The sequence below is a fragment of the Melospiza georgiana genome, chromosome 2, assembly GCF_028018845.1.
Source record: "Melospiza georgiana isolate bMelGeo1 chromosome 2, bMelGeo1.pri, whole genome shotgun sequence".
Taxonomy (NCBI): Eukaryota; Metazoa; Chordata; class Aves; order Passeriformes; family Passerellidae; genus Melospiza; species Melospiza georgiana.
Window position 1 is genome coordinate 53,625,083 of NC_080431.1, and position 17,972 is coordinate 53,643,054.

At 36.6% G+C, this 17,972-nt stretch overlaps 1 protein-coding gene across 7 annotated transcripts in view; it reads left to right on the top strand.

Moving 5' to 3' along the window:
* The window catches only part of LRCH1 (leucine rich repeats and calponin homology domain containing 1), a 113,440-nt gene extending 98,116 nt beyond the window's left edge, over nt 1-15,324 (top strand). For 4 of the 7 annotated variants that reach the window (XR_009114180.1, XR_009114181.1, XR_009114183.1 and 1 more), the window contains 2 exons: nt 5,195-5,452; nt 14,770-14,857. Coding sequence is in view for 3 of the 7 variants with exons in the window: in XM_058019076.1 (XP_057875059.1) it covers nt 14,770-14,883 (114 nt within the window). In the remaining 4 variants the exon portion in view is untranslated. Of the gene's footprint in view, nt 1-5,194; nt 5,453-14,769 lie in introns of all 7 variants that reach the window. The other 3 variants (XM_058019076.1, XM_058019077.1, XM_058019079.1) reach the window with 1 other exon arrangement.
* Nucleotides 15,325-17,972: the final 2,648 nt, after the last annotated feature.

The window sequence follows — 17,972 nt, forward strand, 5'->3', positions numbered from 1 at the left end:
TAAGTAATTGCTGTGCTGTGCTGATGTACATGGTCTCTTACTTCTGTGGTTTTCAGCATTCAATTCTTGGATCAAAATTACTTTCCCAGAATGATCCTGGGAAGTTTCATACAGATGTAGAACAATGCAGCTGCTATCTAAATGTGTCACACTGAGTATTTGGCATCTTGACCAAAGAGTTGCAAATACAAAATTGAGGAACATCCTTGTCTCTTTATCATGACTGGTATGTAGAAGACTCTGAAAGCCATTATCTGCCAGGTGAGAGTTCCAATACAGTGGGGCACACATTGAAATTGATTTCTGTGAACAGCCACATGATGCTTTTGACTGCATGCAGAAGGGACGTGCTGGATCACACACAAGAGGGAGGTTTGAAGTCTGACCCTTAATAAGAAACTAAATAGCAATGCTCTGGCTGCACCAGGAGGCTGTTAAAAGTGTGAGAATTGCAAAACAATCAAATTGTGTCCAATTTTGCTACTAGGCTTTGCTGTAGCACTGTATCAGTGAACCTCTTAAATCACTTTTTGAGACAAAACAACCTTTTTGTTTGATGTGAGAAAGGGATGTTGGCAGGTAAGTATCTGAAAGTATGAAGATTCAGAAAATGTCTGCTGTATCCCTCAGGAGTTGTGTTACAAAAAGGTTCAATTCTTGTTTCTTAGAAAATTGCTAAAGAATACTTTATTTTACATTGTTAACTAAAACCCATCAAATTACCTGATTTACCTCAGCAGGGCTGAGGTCCTGCTGCATTTTTCAGTGACATACAGTACTTGGATTGTGCCATTCACTGGACTTAACATTGTTAATGTCATGTGAGCCCACAAATAATACCAACCTCACTGCTAACTCAGTTCATCCATGTTGCACTCACCCTCTCACACTTTGTGGGTTTGAAAAATAAAGCTGGATTTTTTACTTCTCTTTTGCGTGGCAGCGTGGCCCCCAAAGTGTCAAATGTAATGATTCTATTGCAGTTTTACTCTTCCTAATGACATCTCATGCCAAAGATATTAAAAATTGTCAGAAGAGTGAATTATCATCACATTACCTTGTATGTGAAGTTATTGAAGTATTTTGTTTACAACTACTCTTTCATAAAACCAGTAACTATATATGTAAATAAAGGCAAAAATATTAATGCAGTTTTCTTCAACTTGTCATTGCAAAATCAGTATTCATACTAGGAATAAGGACATAGACTTTGCTATTTCAACCTGCAAATTAATAACTCAATTAAACTTGAGCTTTTATTCTTGGTAGCTGTTATTCCTGGTAATCCATATTACAGGGTGTTATGCAATTTCAGTAGTGTGAATCAGTAGTCCTTTCAAAAGTTAAAAATTGATTTGTGGTGGGTTGAATGATACTTTACTATAAGTAATATTTAGACCAAAACAAAGCTGTACATGCAATATGTGTGAAAGACAAAAGTTACAAGTTTTGGTCTACATATTTTCTGGTTCTCACTTATGAACAAATAAGGGGTATCAGAAGTAGGATCTTTTAAGCATTTTTTGAAAAAGAAAATGTAGTCTTTTCAATGTCTGTGAAATTAGCTTTTTACAAAGACAGGAATTAATTTTTATAGTATTCAGCTTACACTAATGTAATATCTTAAGAAGCATATTTTGACTCTCTATTGGGGTCAGGTCAGAAAAGTACAATTTATCTTTTTAAAAGGAAAATAAATACTTCCCCACATAACATACTGTATTGATCATGATACAGTTTATCTATTTAAAAATAAAGATATACTGAAGTTATCATGATTACTAATAGAATGGTAATTTCTATTTGTAAAAGGTAGTGATAAAATGAAATCTTTCACAGTCAAATGTTCCAGTGTCTGTGTTCCAGCACATCAGCAGTGTGCAGCATGATTTGGTATGACAAATAATACCTTGGGTAGGTATGACAGACTTCTACCATATCTCTTAAATTTTCAGTCATTTACATTGTGTAAACATATTGAGCAGAAAAGAGAGTGATGATAAGGAATGGCTTTTTGGATCTCACATCATTGTACAAAGATGCAGACTACAAAAGGTTTATCTGTGCCCCTTCTGAGTGACTTTAGTCCTGCAAATGGGACCTAATACTATGTATCAGGCTCTCCTCTGATAATGAGATTCACTATGTGGCAATGTCAGACAGGATTATTCTAAAAATCAGTGTGACTTGAGTTAGTGTAGGAATTGCAAAATAAGTAAAACAATAATAAAGAAAAACATAACAGGAGGCTTTTGTATTCTAAAAATAACAAAACAAAGGAGGCAGCCAGGCAGTGACTGTAAAGTGTTTTACCTTCTATCCACCTGTTAGTTGTTCAACTGGTAATCATGTTTTTCAGTTTAATGCAAGGTATATTATCATTGCCACTTATGCTTGTTTTCTAATCACTTCACGTAATCAGTTAACTTCTCCATAGTTTCATCATGAGACATCCATGAAGTTGCAGTAAGTTTATCAGGTATGACTCATTTCTCCACCTTTTCCCTCTGGACTCTGTAATGGACACTGTGTGGCCTATGGTATGGAGTTAAGTGATTCAATACACTCTCAATTACAATCCTGAAATCAGAGTTCTGAGCTTCCTTTCATTTATGTTTTGAGTACAGTGCATATGCACTACAGATTTCTTTCTTTAATGCACTTCTGCAAGCTTACTCTTGACTTTTTTTACCAGAGTGTAGATGCGAGGAGGTCAGTTCTGAAATGCTCTCTGTTTTCAATTACTGCAGGGGCATGCAGAATGAGGGTGGTTTGTGCACGCAAAACACCTGGTTATGCTTTTGCTGTCGTATTTCTGTCTTACTGTGTTTATTCTGTGTGCATGATTGACAGCTCTATGATTTAATCATACAGCTTCGTAGATGTAATGTCAGTCCATAAATGTAATTATTAAATAGGTGTATCTTTGTCATTCTTACTAGCAATCATTTCAGTCCCCTAAATGAGAGGGGCAGTATTTGTCATAGATGGGTGGATGAGTGATTATCTTTGAGACTTTGTATGGAGGTCATGTGCTTTTACACTATTTCATGATGTCATGTTTTAGTTTTGTATTTTTATTGCACAAGATCAGTGCAATAAGTGGAAATACATCTACTGTTTTAGAAAAGCTATATATTTTTAATCGACAAATCTAAAATACATAAAGTAGAAATATTTTACATTATAAGGTGTGAATAAAACACCAAGTTATCCATCAACACAGAACACACAAAAATAGATATTCCTCAGTCTTCCCCAAGTTTCACTGAATTTAACCTAAACACATCATGGCAGTTTCTGTAGAAAGTTTCTTCTGCATGTGTTGGCTGGTTTTGTACGCTTTGGCTTCTCCTTATGCTGCTTAGGATGTTAATCTTGGGTTAGCAACTTCATCAGTATCTGTAAACAGTCAACCTATGACCATCTCTCAGTCTCTAAAGTCTGAAATTCCTCCCTTTTCCATTTGACTGCAGTAGGTACTGTTGGCATTGTTTTGGGGTTTTTTTGGACAAAAATTTTTAAAGGTCCTTGATATAAAGGTCTGGCATTTTATTTTTAAAATATAAATTGGACGTCTCTTAGATATTTACTTTTGATATGTATTTGCAGTACATAGGAATTGAGTCTTGGATGTTGTTCCAAAATTAATCCAGCATTTACTGGGTTTATTGGTGTCTTTGGTATAAACGCAGTATATTATGTGGTTGGTGATAGTTTGCACTAAAACTTGTTTCTGTGGTAAGCAGCTTGTGGATGTAGGTGTACTCAAATACAGTACTAAATCTATCCCGTTTTTAAACAAGATCAGCATGTTTTTGTGCTGTCTGTGAGTTTTCATACTCTAAAAAATAACAGAATTGCTCTGAAGTTTATTATCACATTAGAGTTTTGAGTTAAAAAATTCTGAAAAAGGACTGCAAAAAAAGTGCTGTTGCTAGGCAGGTTGGTTCTCTGCTCTGTATCGGCTGGCCTAAGTAACACAATTTTGCAGCTTTTGACTCCTGGTAAAGCTAGAACCACTCATGGTAAGCAAAAATAAAACAAAAAAAAAAGAAAAAACAAGTGTCACTATTTAATTTGTGTATAAATGACAGTCCTGACTTAGAGTTTCACTAGCCACTTTTCAGGATAGAAAGGCATTGAAAATATTTTAAAGTTTAATTTATTTAAAACTAGAGCTTGAAACTTTGCCCTAACAGAAAACAGACATTGAACTTCCATGTCTTGGTTTATTTGGTGTACTGTCAGTTCATTAAGGAAGTGGCACTGAAAAGCTTCCACGGGAGCAGTGTTCTTTCAAATTCTTATTGCATGTAATTTTGTTCAGTAAGTATTCATTATCTCAGTAAGGCCTTATTTACAATGTAAAATGATATCTTAGATTGCATTTTCAAAGTACTAGTGTTGCTTGGTTTGATTTAAATGTTAAATATTATGTGAATATATTGGTACTATTACATATTTCACCTCATATTGTATAGCTAGTCCAGAGTAAGTTGCCACATCAAGTCATTGATACTTTCCAAAAAATGGATGGGAATCTAACCTGCTAATAATTTAAAAAATGCTATGTAAGAAATTTAGTGTCCAATGCTTCAATTTAGAAACTTTACTAAAATTAAGTATAGTTAGTGCTACGATGCTTTTTTGATTTCCTATCCCTGGGTATCATTTGAGGTGATATTTGAATACCAAGTTTAGATTACTATATTAGAGAATTTTGCATACTTCTAATGATTTCTTTAAGTACTTTTTCTTTAGACTTCATATTGCTGCTGCTTGTGCTTTTAACAGCTTTCTAACCCACTCTTTGCTATTTTTAAGTTAGTTTTTTCAGTTGGTTCCATTTAAGCATTTGAATAAGGTCTAGATGGACAAAGGTGTGCAGACCTTATTGGAACGAGCGGATCACATGCACTTCCTAACCCTTGTGAACTTGGGCACAATTTTGGAAGGATTAGAAGACTTGAGCTTTTCTATCTTAACATTCTGATGTTATATGATAGATTCAGTATTTAGAGGAAATAAAAGAAAGCTGGGATGTCTAGTGACTAAGGCAACACTAGGAAGAAACTATTCCTACATGTTTATGCTAGAATATTGTGATAATTTATTTATCAATATCTTTCTATTTTTGTATTTTTAATTTTTTGCACTCTTTTTCTGTTCTAATGGCTGCCCTTCGGGATAGGCTGACCTCTGCTCTCCGTATGACATCCTGCAGTCGGATATTCATCACATTCGAAAGACTGTTGACACTCTGCTCGCCCTCGGGGAGAAACCCCCACAATCAACTTCTACTTTTCGCTCCTGGGATCTATTAGGCTTTTGTCTTTTCCATATACTTTTTATAGTCTTGATGTATATAACTTATCACTGGAATTTGCTAACAGCATAACCTGTTCGCATGTGCGCACAAACTTTCTGCTTTGTCTCTGAAAAATTACAGGTACTTAATTTCCTTCCTTTGCCTTTCAAACTTCTCCCTTTCCCTTGCTTCCTCGTAATATCTTTACTAATCTCTTGAAATAGAAGAGAGGAGTAGCATCCTGAAGGCTAGTCCCATGTCTTCTATCCCCTCCAGCTGTAGTTTAAGAACTTATGTATCTCCTTATTTATAGCTTTTCTTTCATGTTGCCTAGACTACTCACTAAATGTGTTGAAGCAGTGAAGCTCCTCTTATTCCATATTTGGGTGTAGGCTAGATATGTATCACAAGCTAAATAGAGCTGAGCCTCTTACTTTTTGTGAAAATCCAAGAATGCTGCAGATACTGAAGCAGTTTCAGGTGGAACTTCCAGCAGGTGATAGTATTTTCCGAGTGGGTGCCAATTATCGCTGCACATACTATGTTAAGAGCACTTGGAGAGCTATTTTTCAAATTACTGTGATTTTTTAAAAAGTCTTATATATTAACAAGAGTACTGTAACTTTAAAGATTGTTGTTCATCTCTACTGTTCTGATTAAATTCCATACTGGAGTAGTTATGTTTTCCTATGGTAGAATAATCTTTTTCTTCTGTCACACAAAACAGTGTTGGAGTCCTTTTAAACACTTGCTACAGTAGTCCCCAAAGGCGACTGTAAATTAGCAGTGGATATGAGCAAGACTTTAGAATGTTTCAGGATGAAGGTCATGCAGTACAGTGACACAGTTTGGGAATAAGCTATTAGATTCCTTGACCTGCCATTCTTTAGTGTGGCATCAAGCAAGTCCCATCATTATCTTCTCTGTTTCATCACCTGTGAACATGCAGATACTGTTTGTTTGTTTGTTTGTTTGTCTGACCAATGGAGCAAAGACAATATAGCTAGGAAAATGGATACTCTGGGAAGACTCTAGCTTTTCCATCCTACAAAGTTTTAAAGAGCAGTTTAGACGTACATTAGGCAGGAACTATTTTGGTATGTTTGAACTCTGCCTGTGGTTAGACTGCTGGACTGATGACTTCTATTTCCCTACCAGTTCTGGGTTCTGTTCATCTACTCTAAACTTAAAATAAGACAATTTTGGGATTTTCTCCTTATTGACATGAAATATTAATTTGATTGAAATTTAAATGTATTTATTATTTAAATTTATAATTAATAATATTAATTATTTATTTTAATTTGACAAATTAAGATTTATTGAAAAATGCAAACCCTCAAGAATAAACCTATATCGGCATTGCAATATTGGCCTAGATGCTGTTGCCTAAATTTGTAATTCAGGCTAGCTAACCAAAGGACCTCAGTTTTGTGTCTTGGAAATACATGCATTCATTTCCCCCCATCTAGTATATAATAAAATAAGTAATAGACTTTTAGTGTATAACTAGGATAAGAATTTGTGTGTTACTGATTATTCTGGCCATACAGCTGTTATTTAATGCTGCTCTCTAAATATTCCCACTCCACAGATACTTGTAAAATTTTATTAAAAAACTTTTAAGTGCAGTTCTATTCCTGGTTTCTGTGGCTTAAATATGTAGATAGATAGATATAGACAGATATACATAAAAATTAGCAAGTGTATTAGATATATGTTTTACAATGGAAAAATTAGTTTCTGATGATGGATAAATCAAAATTTTTAATGGGTTTGGTGTGGCAGCTTCCAGTGCATACATATAACAACTTTATTGTAAAGAGTGTCATCTGTGACAAAGCGAGAGTTCAGTGAGTGCGTCTAAGCTTTTTATTTGGTATGTAGCTGTAGACTTGTGGCTTCATCCTGCACAGGCCTGTCTTCTAACTGTGAGCCTAATCTCAGCAATTCCAACACCAGACACTTGTTTATTCAATCACAGCTTGACATTTAAGCTTTCACTTTGAGCAGATCTTTGCTTTGATGTTTTTGTTGTCTTGTTCTAATTATTTTGCTGTTCTGATTAAACTGAGTGACATATGGCTTGAATCAGTTCAGAATCTACTAATATGTTTGTTTATAGTCCAGTGTTGACATTTGAGACAGAAGTGATGTCTTCTATAGGGTTGGGGTTTTGCTATTGCTCCCATAAGTGGTAAACAGGTCTCCTGTGGATGGTTTGTGTTGTGCCCTCCTTATATAGTGCTGAGCTGAATGTATGAGTACATCTTTTCAAATGAGAAAACCATGTGGAGAAGGGTTTTGCTGCCATCCTGTAATACACATCTGTCTCTGTCTAATAACACATCTGATTATCCACTGTATCCAATAGTTTGGAGGGCAGTAAGAGGAGTGTGTGTTTTGCATTTTCAGTGTGCAGAAATGGAAGTTCATGTCTTCAGTGATGAATGCTTTATCAGAGTAGACACTGGGCTGGAAACTGAACTACTGTTGTGCCAGTGTTGATCAAGTGAATGTGCCCCAGTGACACTTAACTCTCAAACTTGTCTGAAGTCCTAACTTTGTATATGCTTACCATGCAAACACAGTCATCACTTAGGGACCATTTTCTGTGTGTTCTCCGCTATGACAATATCTGGTATTTGAAGTGTAGCATTATGTGCAGTTTCTGGTAGTTAGAGATGGTAAAGCCGTCTTGAAACAGATTGTGAAAAACACCAAACATACTTGGTTCATGACAAGCACAGCTGTGCTAACATACATGAAACTTATCCAGTTTGGTATTTTTTGGGTGTTGTTATTGATTACACTTCCAAATATCTATAAATCTTACAGGGAAAGAAGTAGTGAAATTACCCTTACATTTTCTGAATATAGTAAAGTTTTTCAAAATATATTTCAAATGTAATGCAAATATGAAAAATATCTGTCTTTCCATCTTTGAAGTCAATAATTCCTACACTAAATGGGGAACTGGAAACTAAAACATCTTTGATCTACTCTAATAGGTTTTTTGCTAAATTCAGAGTCCCACTTCTGTGCTGCTGTTCTGTGGCTTTAGTACTTGTGAACCAAACAGTTCAACTCTTTGATGGTTCCTCACCTTTGAGATGTCAATATTGAGATACCCAGTTAGATATAATTGGTACTTATTGCTCATAGCTAGTTACATAATAAGGTTGATCACCTTGAGTTAAAAAAAAAAAGTGCACTGTAGTTCACCCTAATATTCATTAATAACATTAATTATATTTGCTCCTCTGTTTCTTTTCCCATTCATTTTTTTGCATTGCGGTGATCGTCAGATTTTCAAACCATGGCATCCTAATAAATGGGTTTCCAGTCTGTACTGTGCCCATCATACTCTCATGTCCTGTGGAGGTCATCTCATCCATACTGCAATAAAATAATGAATACAGCTTGTAGTGGATATTCTTGCAGGCAAAATTTGTTTGCACTGGATCACAAGTGGCATTTTGATGTGAGAATTTGGCTTTTTCCTTGATACAGAAAAAAAAATATTTTCAAGTTCAGTGTAATGCAGTGTAGTAGTCCTTTAAATGCCTTTTACAAATTAACAAATTTTTATAGCTGAAAGCTGTATATAGATCCCATTGTGCTCCTAATAAGTGTTCTGAAAGTTGAACTTTTAGTGAATGGGGACTGAATTAGATGTGAGCAAATATTCAATAGGGTTTCTACTCAGTATACATTAATAAGTTACCAAAGAATTGCCATGTCATTGTTTTTCACAAAAATTTTTCTCCTGTTACAAAAAAACCCCAAAAATTCCAGTCATACATGCAAGTTGAGACAAAAATGGTACAGCTGGTTTTGTGAACCTGTGCCATTTCCTTCATTTCTATAACACAAGCTGTATTATGCAGAAAGAGCAGTAGAAAAATACTGTAAGATAATGATGTATGCTGCTTTGATGATACAAAGCACTCGTCACTTTCTCAGAATTTCATATGTAACTTTTTGGTATAATTGGTATTTCCCTTTTAAGACTGTGTTTTCTCTTACTGTTTCATGTGTGTCTTGTCTTTATTAAGATTTTTGTTCTTGAAGTTTCAGCTCACTGTTTTCTAAGCTTGTTAGAATAAAACTGTGAGGGATTTTATAAAATAACGTAGTCTACTTTTAAACTTTATGGCTCAATGTCATAATTTATTGAAGAATCCAAAGCCCATCATCAGCAATTACAGTTTTGCAAATATCCAATTTATTGGATGTGCAGAAGATGCATCCATGTAGATGTCTAGCTGGCTATGACTCCAAATACATGATTTTGCAGCTGCAGTGTGGTGTGAATTACTGTGCTTTTTTATACCTCTGTTCATTTTTACTTGAAATGGTAGTTCAGGGCATCTGGGCATATACAAACATCAACAGTAATAGTGGAAAAGGAAAAATATCTAAAAGGACATAATTTTAAATTGCCTTAGATATATGAAAAAGTAAATATTTGCTATAGCTTTCTTTTCTGACCTTTAGAAAGAAAATTAGTTTTGTCCTAAAAAATGCAAAGGTTGTGTATATTGGACATAAGTTTGCCTAATCGTAATGCCCTGAAGTTTCTTTTATTGACTTCTCACTTCAAAATAGTTGGCTTCAAACATGAAATCATGGGTATTACATGGACTTAGGTTTTTTAATATGTACTTTGAGAAATTGCACATTCCAATATTCATTGTTTTATGAATATTTTTCCCCTGTAGATCTGAAATCTCACATTCTACAAATACAAGGAAGAAAGAGAAAGGCTCTTGCTGAATCATGGGATTCCTTTCCTCTGTATTTTTACTAACAAATGCAGATAGTTGGGCCTTGCTCTTATCATGATGTGGTCATTTTACCCCTTACCAATCTGGCATTATGGCAGCAATGTCTTTTTTATAAATGCTTACTGTGTTTGAATTGCCAAGCTGCTTGCCCTGCCATAAACTAATTCAAACAGTTGTCTTGACTTTGAAGTCATCTAGTGTCGAATAAAAATAGATATGTCTGTGAAGTGTGTCACATGTTTTTGAGGGATTAGTGTCATTGTGTAGTCCTGACTTCTATCCTAAATCAGATATTTGTTCCAGGATTAGAGGCTTGCTGTGGCAAGCACATGCACACGAGCACATTTGTGTGTACATCTGTGGTACTGTCTCTTTGTGCTGCTTTGTGATTCAGCCTCCTGCTGCTGCCTCCTTTTTGTGCACTTCACATTTTTTCCTTCGGGAGGACTTTGTTCTTTTGCTTCATTATGAGTTTGAAGACATCTTTATCCATTCAAAATGTGTGTCTGAAGAAGGTGGTTTGCTTGCAACAAGTACTATAAGTTCCTTTATGTTCCTAGAGAGAAAAAAGGCAGTAAAAATATAATAGATTTTCATTTGTGTAGTGGATAGAGAATAGAGGGATTGGTGCTGCTATGAGGAGTGGCAGCCCTTCCCACCACAATTGTTTTAGGCTGTCTGTAGAATTAGTATCCACTTCTTCCATCTGTTCTTTTGGAGTTTGTTCAGTGATGGTTTCAACAGGGGTGTTTTTAGAGAGAGAGTTCACATCTCTACACAGAAATGCTATGTGTTTACATCTATTGTAATTGGGACAAGAATTTTATTTAATGTGGGGAGAAGTGAGTGGAGTCTCCTCAGAGTCAGGGGCAGGTTCTCCTCTTGCTTGGCCAGGCATTTGCTTCAAAATGCTAGGATTTCAGGAAAGCTTTGAAATCTCCATGGCTTGCAGCTTCGCAGCTTTGCTGTTGGTGGTTTCCAGAGAGCAGTTGTATCTGGTGAGGGAATGAGGCAGAGCATGGAAAGCAGGGACAGCAGCTGAACTTAAGTGCAGAGACACCTGGGATGGTACTGCTGCTATGGAAAGCTGTTGTTTGTGCTTTGGATTCCATCCTTGGCAGGATTTGCCTTTTCTTAGTCTGAGAAGTAAAAATGTGACTCAAAAACTCTGTTTTGAAAAGTGTGGGAGACAGAGTTGATGAGAGCCATTTACAAAGCTTTTAAAATAGTGTTTAGGGCTTACATATCAGAACTGATTTGTGACACATTAAGAGGAGCTTGTCATTTTTAGGCGATGGCATTGGTCTCATTGTCAAGTTTGGAAAGTTCATTGTAGCCATGTGTTTAGCTGCAGAATTATAAAATAAGAGCCAAGTGTGCTTCATAAGAGAAGGCTGTCAAGTATATATGTTTTGACCACTGGCATAGAATGGTACATAAAAAACTTATGTGGTGGGAAACTTTTCACTCCTACAACACAGTTGTATGGTCCTATTTTTTTTACAGACCTCCTAGAACAGCTTTCCTGATTGGAGTATGCATCTTGTAAATTCAGCAGGTAGAGAGAGGTTGCTTCATACAAACTAAATTACTCTGCTGTCTTTAAAATAATTAGATAATGCTTGCCTTTAAAAACAGAAAAAAAACATATTGGATGGGTTTTTTATAGGAAATAGGGCATGCATTTCCTTATACTTTAAGTACAAATGTGCTTACAAGCAACTGCAAAAATCCTAGCAAGACAGCATGACAGAACAGCTCAGTGAGTGCTACGAGGTGCCACAAAAACGGTGGGTTTGGAATTTAAATTTTTCTAAGTAAACATTCTTTAACGCTGGTGGATTAAGCAAATCTGACTTCAATAGCAAAATGCAGAATATTTTCAAACATAAATATCTAGCAAGGTAGGTTTTCTTAGTGTTGGGATTTTGGGTTCAGCCCATACCCTTCAGCCTTGTAATGCCAGTACCTTAGTTTTCAGATACTGGATTCAGCAGGCCTTCTTATTAAATGCCTTTTGTCTAGCCTGGAAGAATAATGAAATATTGGCATGCTAAGGGCCACCAAATCTGTGAAACAAGAGCCTACTCTGCAAGGACACTGGAAAGAAGTAGAAGAGTGTGGAAGAATAACATTTCACTTCAGGTGTCTGATTTGTATTCTCAAATAAAATTAATATAGTTCCTTTTAAAAAAAAAATCTAAATCAGAGCATCGTGGATTTCTAGATGAACTGGCTCCCAGGACAGTAGATTGGCAAAATGTCTGGTAGAAATCACACCTTTGAAGTAGAAGAGTATTGGGTGGTTTTTTTCACCCTTTTATTTGATATCTCTGTATCTACGTTCTTATGTAACTACTCCAGAGCTAATCAGTATCAGTTTAGGAGTTTGCATCCTAAACTGTATGATTTTCTGGAAAAGACACTTTTTTAGAGGAATAAAAGTTGGGGGGAACCATCTCTGAAAGCTTGCAGGTCAATATTTCAATCAGAAGAACAAACAAGAATGAACTGCTGACTCACTGTCTTTATTTAAAGGATCAGTTTATGGTAGGTAGGTTTGGAATGGAAATATGGCTGATGACCTGGAATGGCTGCAAGATGGGGGTAGTTCCTTGGCCTGACTGGACAAATAGTTGCAGCAGGGAGGGGCAGAGTGGCTGACAGGAGCAGGAGGCTGTTGCCACAATAGTTTGATTAATGTGACTCAGAATCCACAAACTCAATGGAAGTAGTAACTCAGTGTTAGCAAGAATATTACTATATATACTCTCTTCCATGTGGGAAATGTATGTTGTCCATCTCCTGCAGACCTACTCAGCCAAGCTCCCTGAAAATTATCTGTTTGAAGATGTTTCTTGGGTCTTAAATAAATCTTTCAAACATAAAATAATAAATACTAAAACAGCTTCAGTAGTAAATATAAAATGTAAACAAAATGTAGATAAATTGCAGTTACCAGTATCAGATGCTGTCATTGTAAATGAAGTTTGCCTCTTCAGGTAGTTAGTAAGTATGTTTTATGCATAAGGGAAATATTTGTTAACAAAAGAAAGTCATAAACATCAGAAGTAGTGGAACAGCTGTTTAGTGCTGATACTTTTCTGGAGCTGTGGCCCACTGGAGGAGGTCTCCTGAGCAAGGACTGGACTAGAGTGAAGGAGAGAAAAACAATTAAACATAGGTGCATAACATAGTAAAGAATGTATGAATTGTTCTTCTGTGTACCAGAAGTTCCATTGTATTTAGTTGTAAGGTCCACAGGAGCCAAGGACTAGAACTGAAAAAATGTGTCATGAGAGGAGAGGTTGAAGAGATCAGAGAGGTTTAAATTGAGGAAGTAATCAGTATGAGGAAGTGTGGAAAAGGACCATAAATTATATAAAGATTCAAATAAAGGACCCTTAGTTTACATTACAGACTCAAGAGGAATATTCAGTAGAAGACAGGTAGTTAATTAAAACAGAATCTCAAATGCATCAGTAGTTTTAAAAGCTGAAATTTTATTGAATAACTAAGATATTCAGTAGTAAGAATATCAAAACCACCCTCTCTGCAAAAAGTCAGTATTCCAAGTCTGTTGATGGTTATGTATGGATGTTTTGGGAAGGAAGAGGTTAGATCACACAGATGGTGCCTTTTTCATGCTTAAAGCAATGGCATAGAGCTGAAGTACTTCATGAGCCAGGCACTGTTTCCATGTGTTTGTGTTTAATAGCTCTGTTTGGATTTACTCTTACTTGTATATTTTTGTCATCTCACTTACGCTTTTGGCTTCTATGTTGTGGCAGTGAGTCTCACAGTTGTAATTATGGTTTATGTGATGTAGTCTGGCTTTTCCATTTATTTATTATAGACCTGCTGCCCAATTTCATAATTTCATTGATTTCTTAACAAGAATACCCAGCAACATTGAGAAAAACTTTCTAAAGAGAGGGCCAGTCATGGCACAAGGCTGCCTTTCTAACACTTTCTCTAGTTATTCATGGGTGGGTGTCTTGCTGTCCTTGTAGGAGATAGAGTATTTCCTGCTTGCCTGTCTCCTGCTATAGCAGCCTCTGTGCACAGCTAGTGAGCTCCATCCTGGCCATGACTGCTGTATCCTTATGGTGAATAAAGTCAATTCCCAGGTGTTTCAAATAAGGTGCCAATACTTGGATGAAACACTTGGCCATTGAATGCCCAGCATTGCACACATTTCCCTGTATGTGCTAGTGTGTAGTTTTCAAGGTGCATATCCTGGGCCCTGTCTAGAGCTCAGTGGGAGAATGGGGGTTTTTTGGTTTGCTTTTTTTTTAGAGTCAGCCTTCCATCCCCCATCTCACACATATGTCATAACAGGACAAATGCTGTGTTGTCCTGTTTTGTAGGTGAAAGTTTGGTGCGTGCTTGCTGGCCCTCACTCTTAGCTGTTTACATGCTGTAATGACTGCAGAACAACTTGGCTTCTGGGGCCCAGAATATTAACAGATCTCTCACTAACTCTTAGGGGTAGCAGGAGGAAAATCAGAGACTTTCTGTCAAAATCACAGGAAGTTCTTTTTAATTAAAACTAGGAAATGATTCCTGCTTGCTGGAATTTGTGTTCCAAATGTGATCATGTGAAGTGAGGTTCTGCAGTGAGTATTGAATATTCTAATTTTTACTCCCTTTTTTGTCTTTTTCTAGGAGAAGCTCTGCCTACCACATCACATCCTAGAAGAAAAGGGCTTGGTAAAAGTGAGCATAACAGTTCAAGCATTGCTAGATGTAACCACAGTGAAACAAGCTTTATTCACATGAAACTACTCTCTCTGCTGTTACCAGCTACACTGTGCCATGAACGAATCAAAAAGCTGCCCATTTTTACAAACTGCATTGAAAACAACTCCAGTACTCCAAGAGTATTCTTGTGATTTTAAACCCGTGTTTCAGACTGTACATATGTGTCAAACTACGAAGCAGAAACTGAACAGAAACATTTTCTAGAGGAAGTTGGCATTTCGCTGCTTTTCTAGCTCACTTTGTACAGTACTTACTAAAACAACACCTCTCTGCCACTTAAAATCGTGTGGAGTACACAGCTGTCTTGCAGCAAGATACTTTGTATTACTAAACTGAGAATCACTGTAATCACCTGGGGGGAGGGAGAAGGGAGAGTAAATCAGACTGCTACCACCTTAGGTTTTTCTGCAGTTGCTTCAGGCTATTGCCTTTTAAAAATATTCAGACATTAAATATTTATATAAATATTATTTATTAGTGAGTTGTTATTCATCCTTTGGATGCAAAATGTAAATTAGGAAACTGTATTTTATTACTGCTTTTTTTGTGGTTAAACACTTTATTTTAATATAAATACTTAGTTATTTTTTATTCTACTTGGTGTGCAGTAGCTCTAGATCTCAGTAAATTGTATTTTCTAATATGTAAGATAAAAAGCAAACAAAATAGGTGCTTCTATTAAAAGAACAGCTAGCTGGAATGGCATTCTTTATTTCTCGAATCTGTGGAATATTGGTAAAAAATTGTCTGCATTCCATTGAGTTTCCTACATTCCAGTAACACCTCTCCCCTCACTAGATAGACTAAATTGGCTGAAAGTGAGAGCACACCCATTTTATTTGTATATAGATGTTTAAAAACAAAAGGAAGTATGTAAACTTGAAAAATAAATGTGAAAAAATATTTTTGATTGCTTATTTTGCTATGCACAAGACATTTAACTTTTGCCACAACAAAATTATTTATGTGCATTAGGATCATGTGTCTTGAAATGTAATTTTGCACTGTAACTTGACTTCTTTTAAAGATTACAGCACTACAGAACAAATAGTAAAAAATAGCACAAGAATGTTAACAAGATTAACAGGTAGCCAAAAAATTAATTTGTTTTCTTCAGTGATTCCTTCAAGAGGAGACAAAATGACTGAAATTGCCAAAGGCAGTCTCAAAGACCTGATCTTCCAGATCCAGTCTGCCTGGGTACACTGCTTGTCTTTAAAAGTATCCACAGAATTAAGCACAATGTTCTGTAGTGCACATTTGCAGCACCAGACCTCTACTTCCACGTCAGCAATAGGAAATAAAAGTTCTTCTCCTTCTTTCCACTTTACATTTTTCAAAGAGGTTTTTAAAAGCATACTTTATTATTAAGACATGACTCATTTTAGATCAAAAAGTTCCAGCACAGCGATTCTTCTGCTATCTGGAACATCCCATTTTCATTCACACAAGAAGCCAGTGATGGGACTTGGGCAAGCAGGATGGGGCAGCAGCATGTGGTGAAAAGAGAAGCTGGCTGGGGACACACAAGCAGGGAGTTTGAAATGTAGAGTGGCAAAAAAAAGAAGTAAGGGGTTGTGAGGACTAAATATTTAGGCAAGAGGATGTGGAGAGAGCTGTTGTATGAAGGCTTTTGGGCAGAGTGATGCATACTTGTCACTGCCCCCTCCCGAGGCGCTGCCTTTAAACCCACCCACGTTCAGCAGCAGATCTGCTGAGCTCAGACGGTGTCTGAACACAGAGCACACACTTCAGCACCACCACTTGCTCCAGGGCTGGGAGGCAGTGACAGCAGCGTGTGAGGAGGAGCAGGAAAGGGGACTCGCAGACAATGAGCCAGGCAGTATGTATGGAATATCCAGTTACTTCAACCAAAGCAAAACCATTTATTTTATGGAGGGAACATAGACTTAAATTGTAATTTGATTGGCAGCTAGCATATTGTTTCCTATAAAATGTACTGTGCACTTTAACACTAAATGAAAATGTATTTTAATATTTTACAGAGCTGCACAAATATCTGTTTTGTCAAAAAGCACGAGCAATGTAAAGAAAATAAGTTTTCAAGTCAGAGTTTATCAAATTTTAGAAGCATTCAAGGATCAAGTATAAAAATAGGAATATTGATTTCTGCATCTTGAGGGTAAAAATGCAGGTTTCCTGAATATTTTTTTACAATGTATATATGGCATCATGAAGCTTTGTAATTATTATTATTTTGACAAATCTTGTTTTTTCATAATTAAAATTTTGTTTTCCTCCTGATAGTGTCTTTCAGTATTTGCTTGAAGTTGGCTGTAAATAAATAGCTCTAAGTATTTTGTAATACAGCTTTTTTTATGCAGTCTTAACCTGTATGGCTAAAAACAGAATCTTCATGATCCTTTGTACAATATTTATATGTGCAATAAAACATGCATGGCAAATCTGTAATACCCTCCACAGTGAACATAATGTATATAGAAAATCTTTACTGTAGCTACAATTAAACTATATTATTTACAGAAACCCTTTAATGCCTATTCCTGTGCCTGATGATTTCTTGTAAAAGACATGGTAGTTGGAGAGTGTAACACTGGAAATGATGGGTTTGGGGATGGGGGAAGATGATGATGTGATGCAAATAAAGGCATTTTGCAGCTAAAGTGGGCATAAGATCCAGCTGGTAGGATGTTGGGTACCTGGAATGTTCTCCCTGCAGCTTTCCTGCTGCTGTTGTGAAGGCCTCCTGCCAGTCAGTGGCAGTGAATTCTCTGCCCTCTGCTCCCAGGGCTGGGCTGGGCTCAGGGAGATGGGGGAGACCCTTCCTTCAGCTTGCTCCTGCTCACATTGGTGTGTGAGTTGTTCATTTTACTGCTGCAGGGCAGCCTTTTCTCCTCCTGAAAGGCAGAGATTGTTCTGCAGCCTTCTGCTTCAGCAAACAAAACCTGAAGATTCCTGGAGAGTGCTGAATCCAAGCAGCAAACACAGTAAGCCTTTGGCCCTGGGGATAACGCAGTGTGCCAGGGCTGTGCTCAGCTGCTGTGCTCTGCCCCTGGCTGCAGAAACAAGGAGCAGCTCACAGCATCCAGCCTTCTCTTGCCCATGCAGATTTCTGAAGTCAAAGT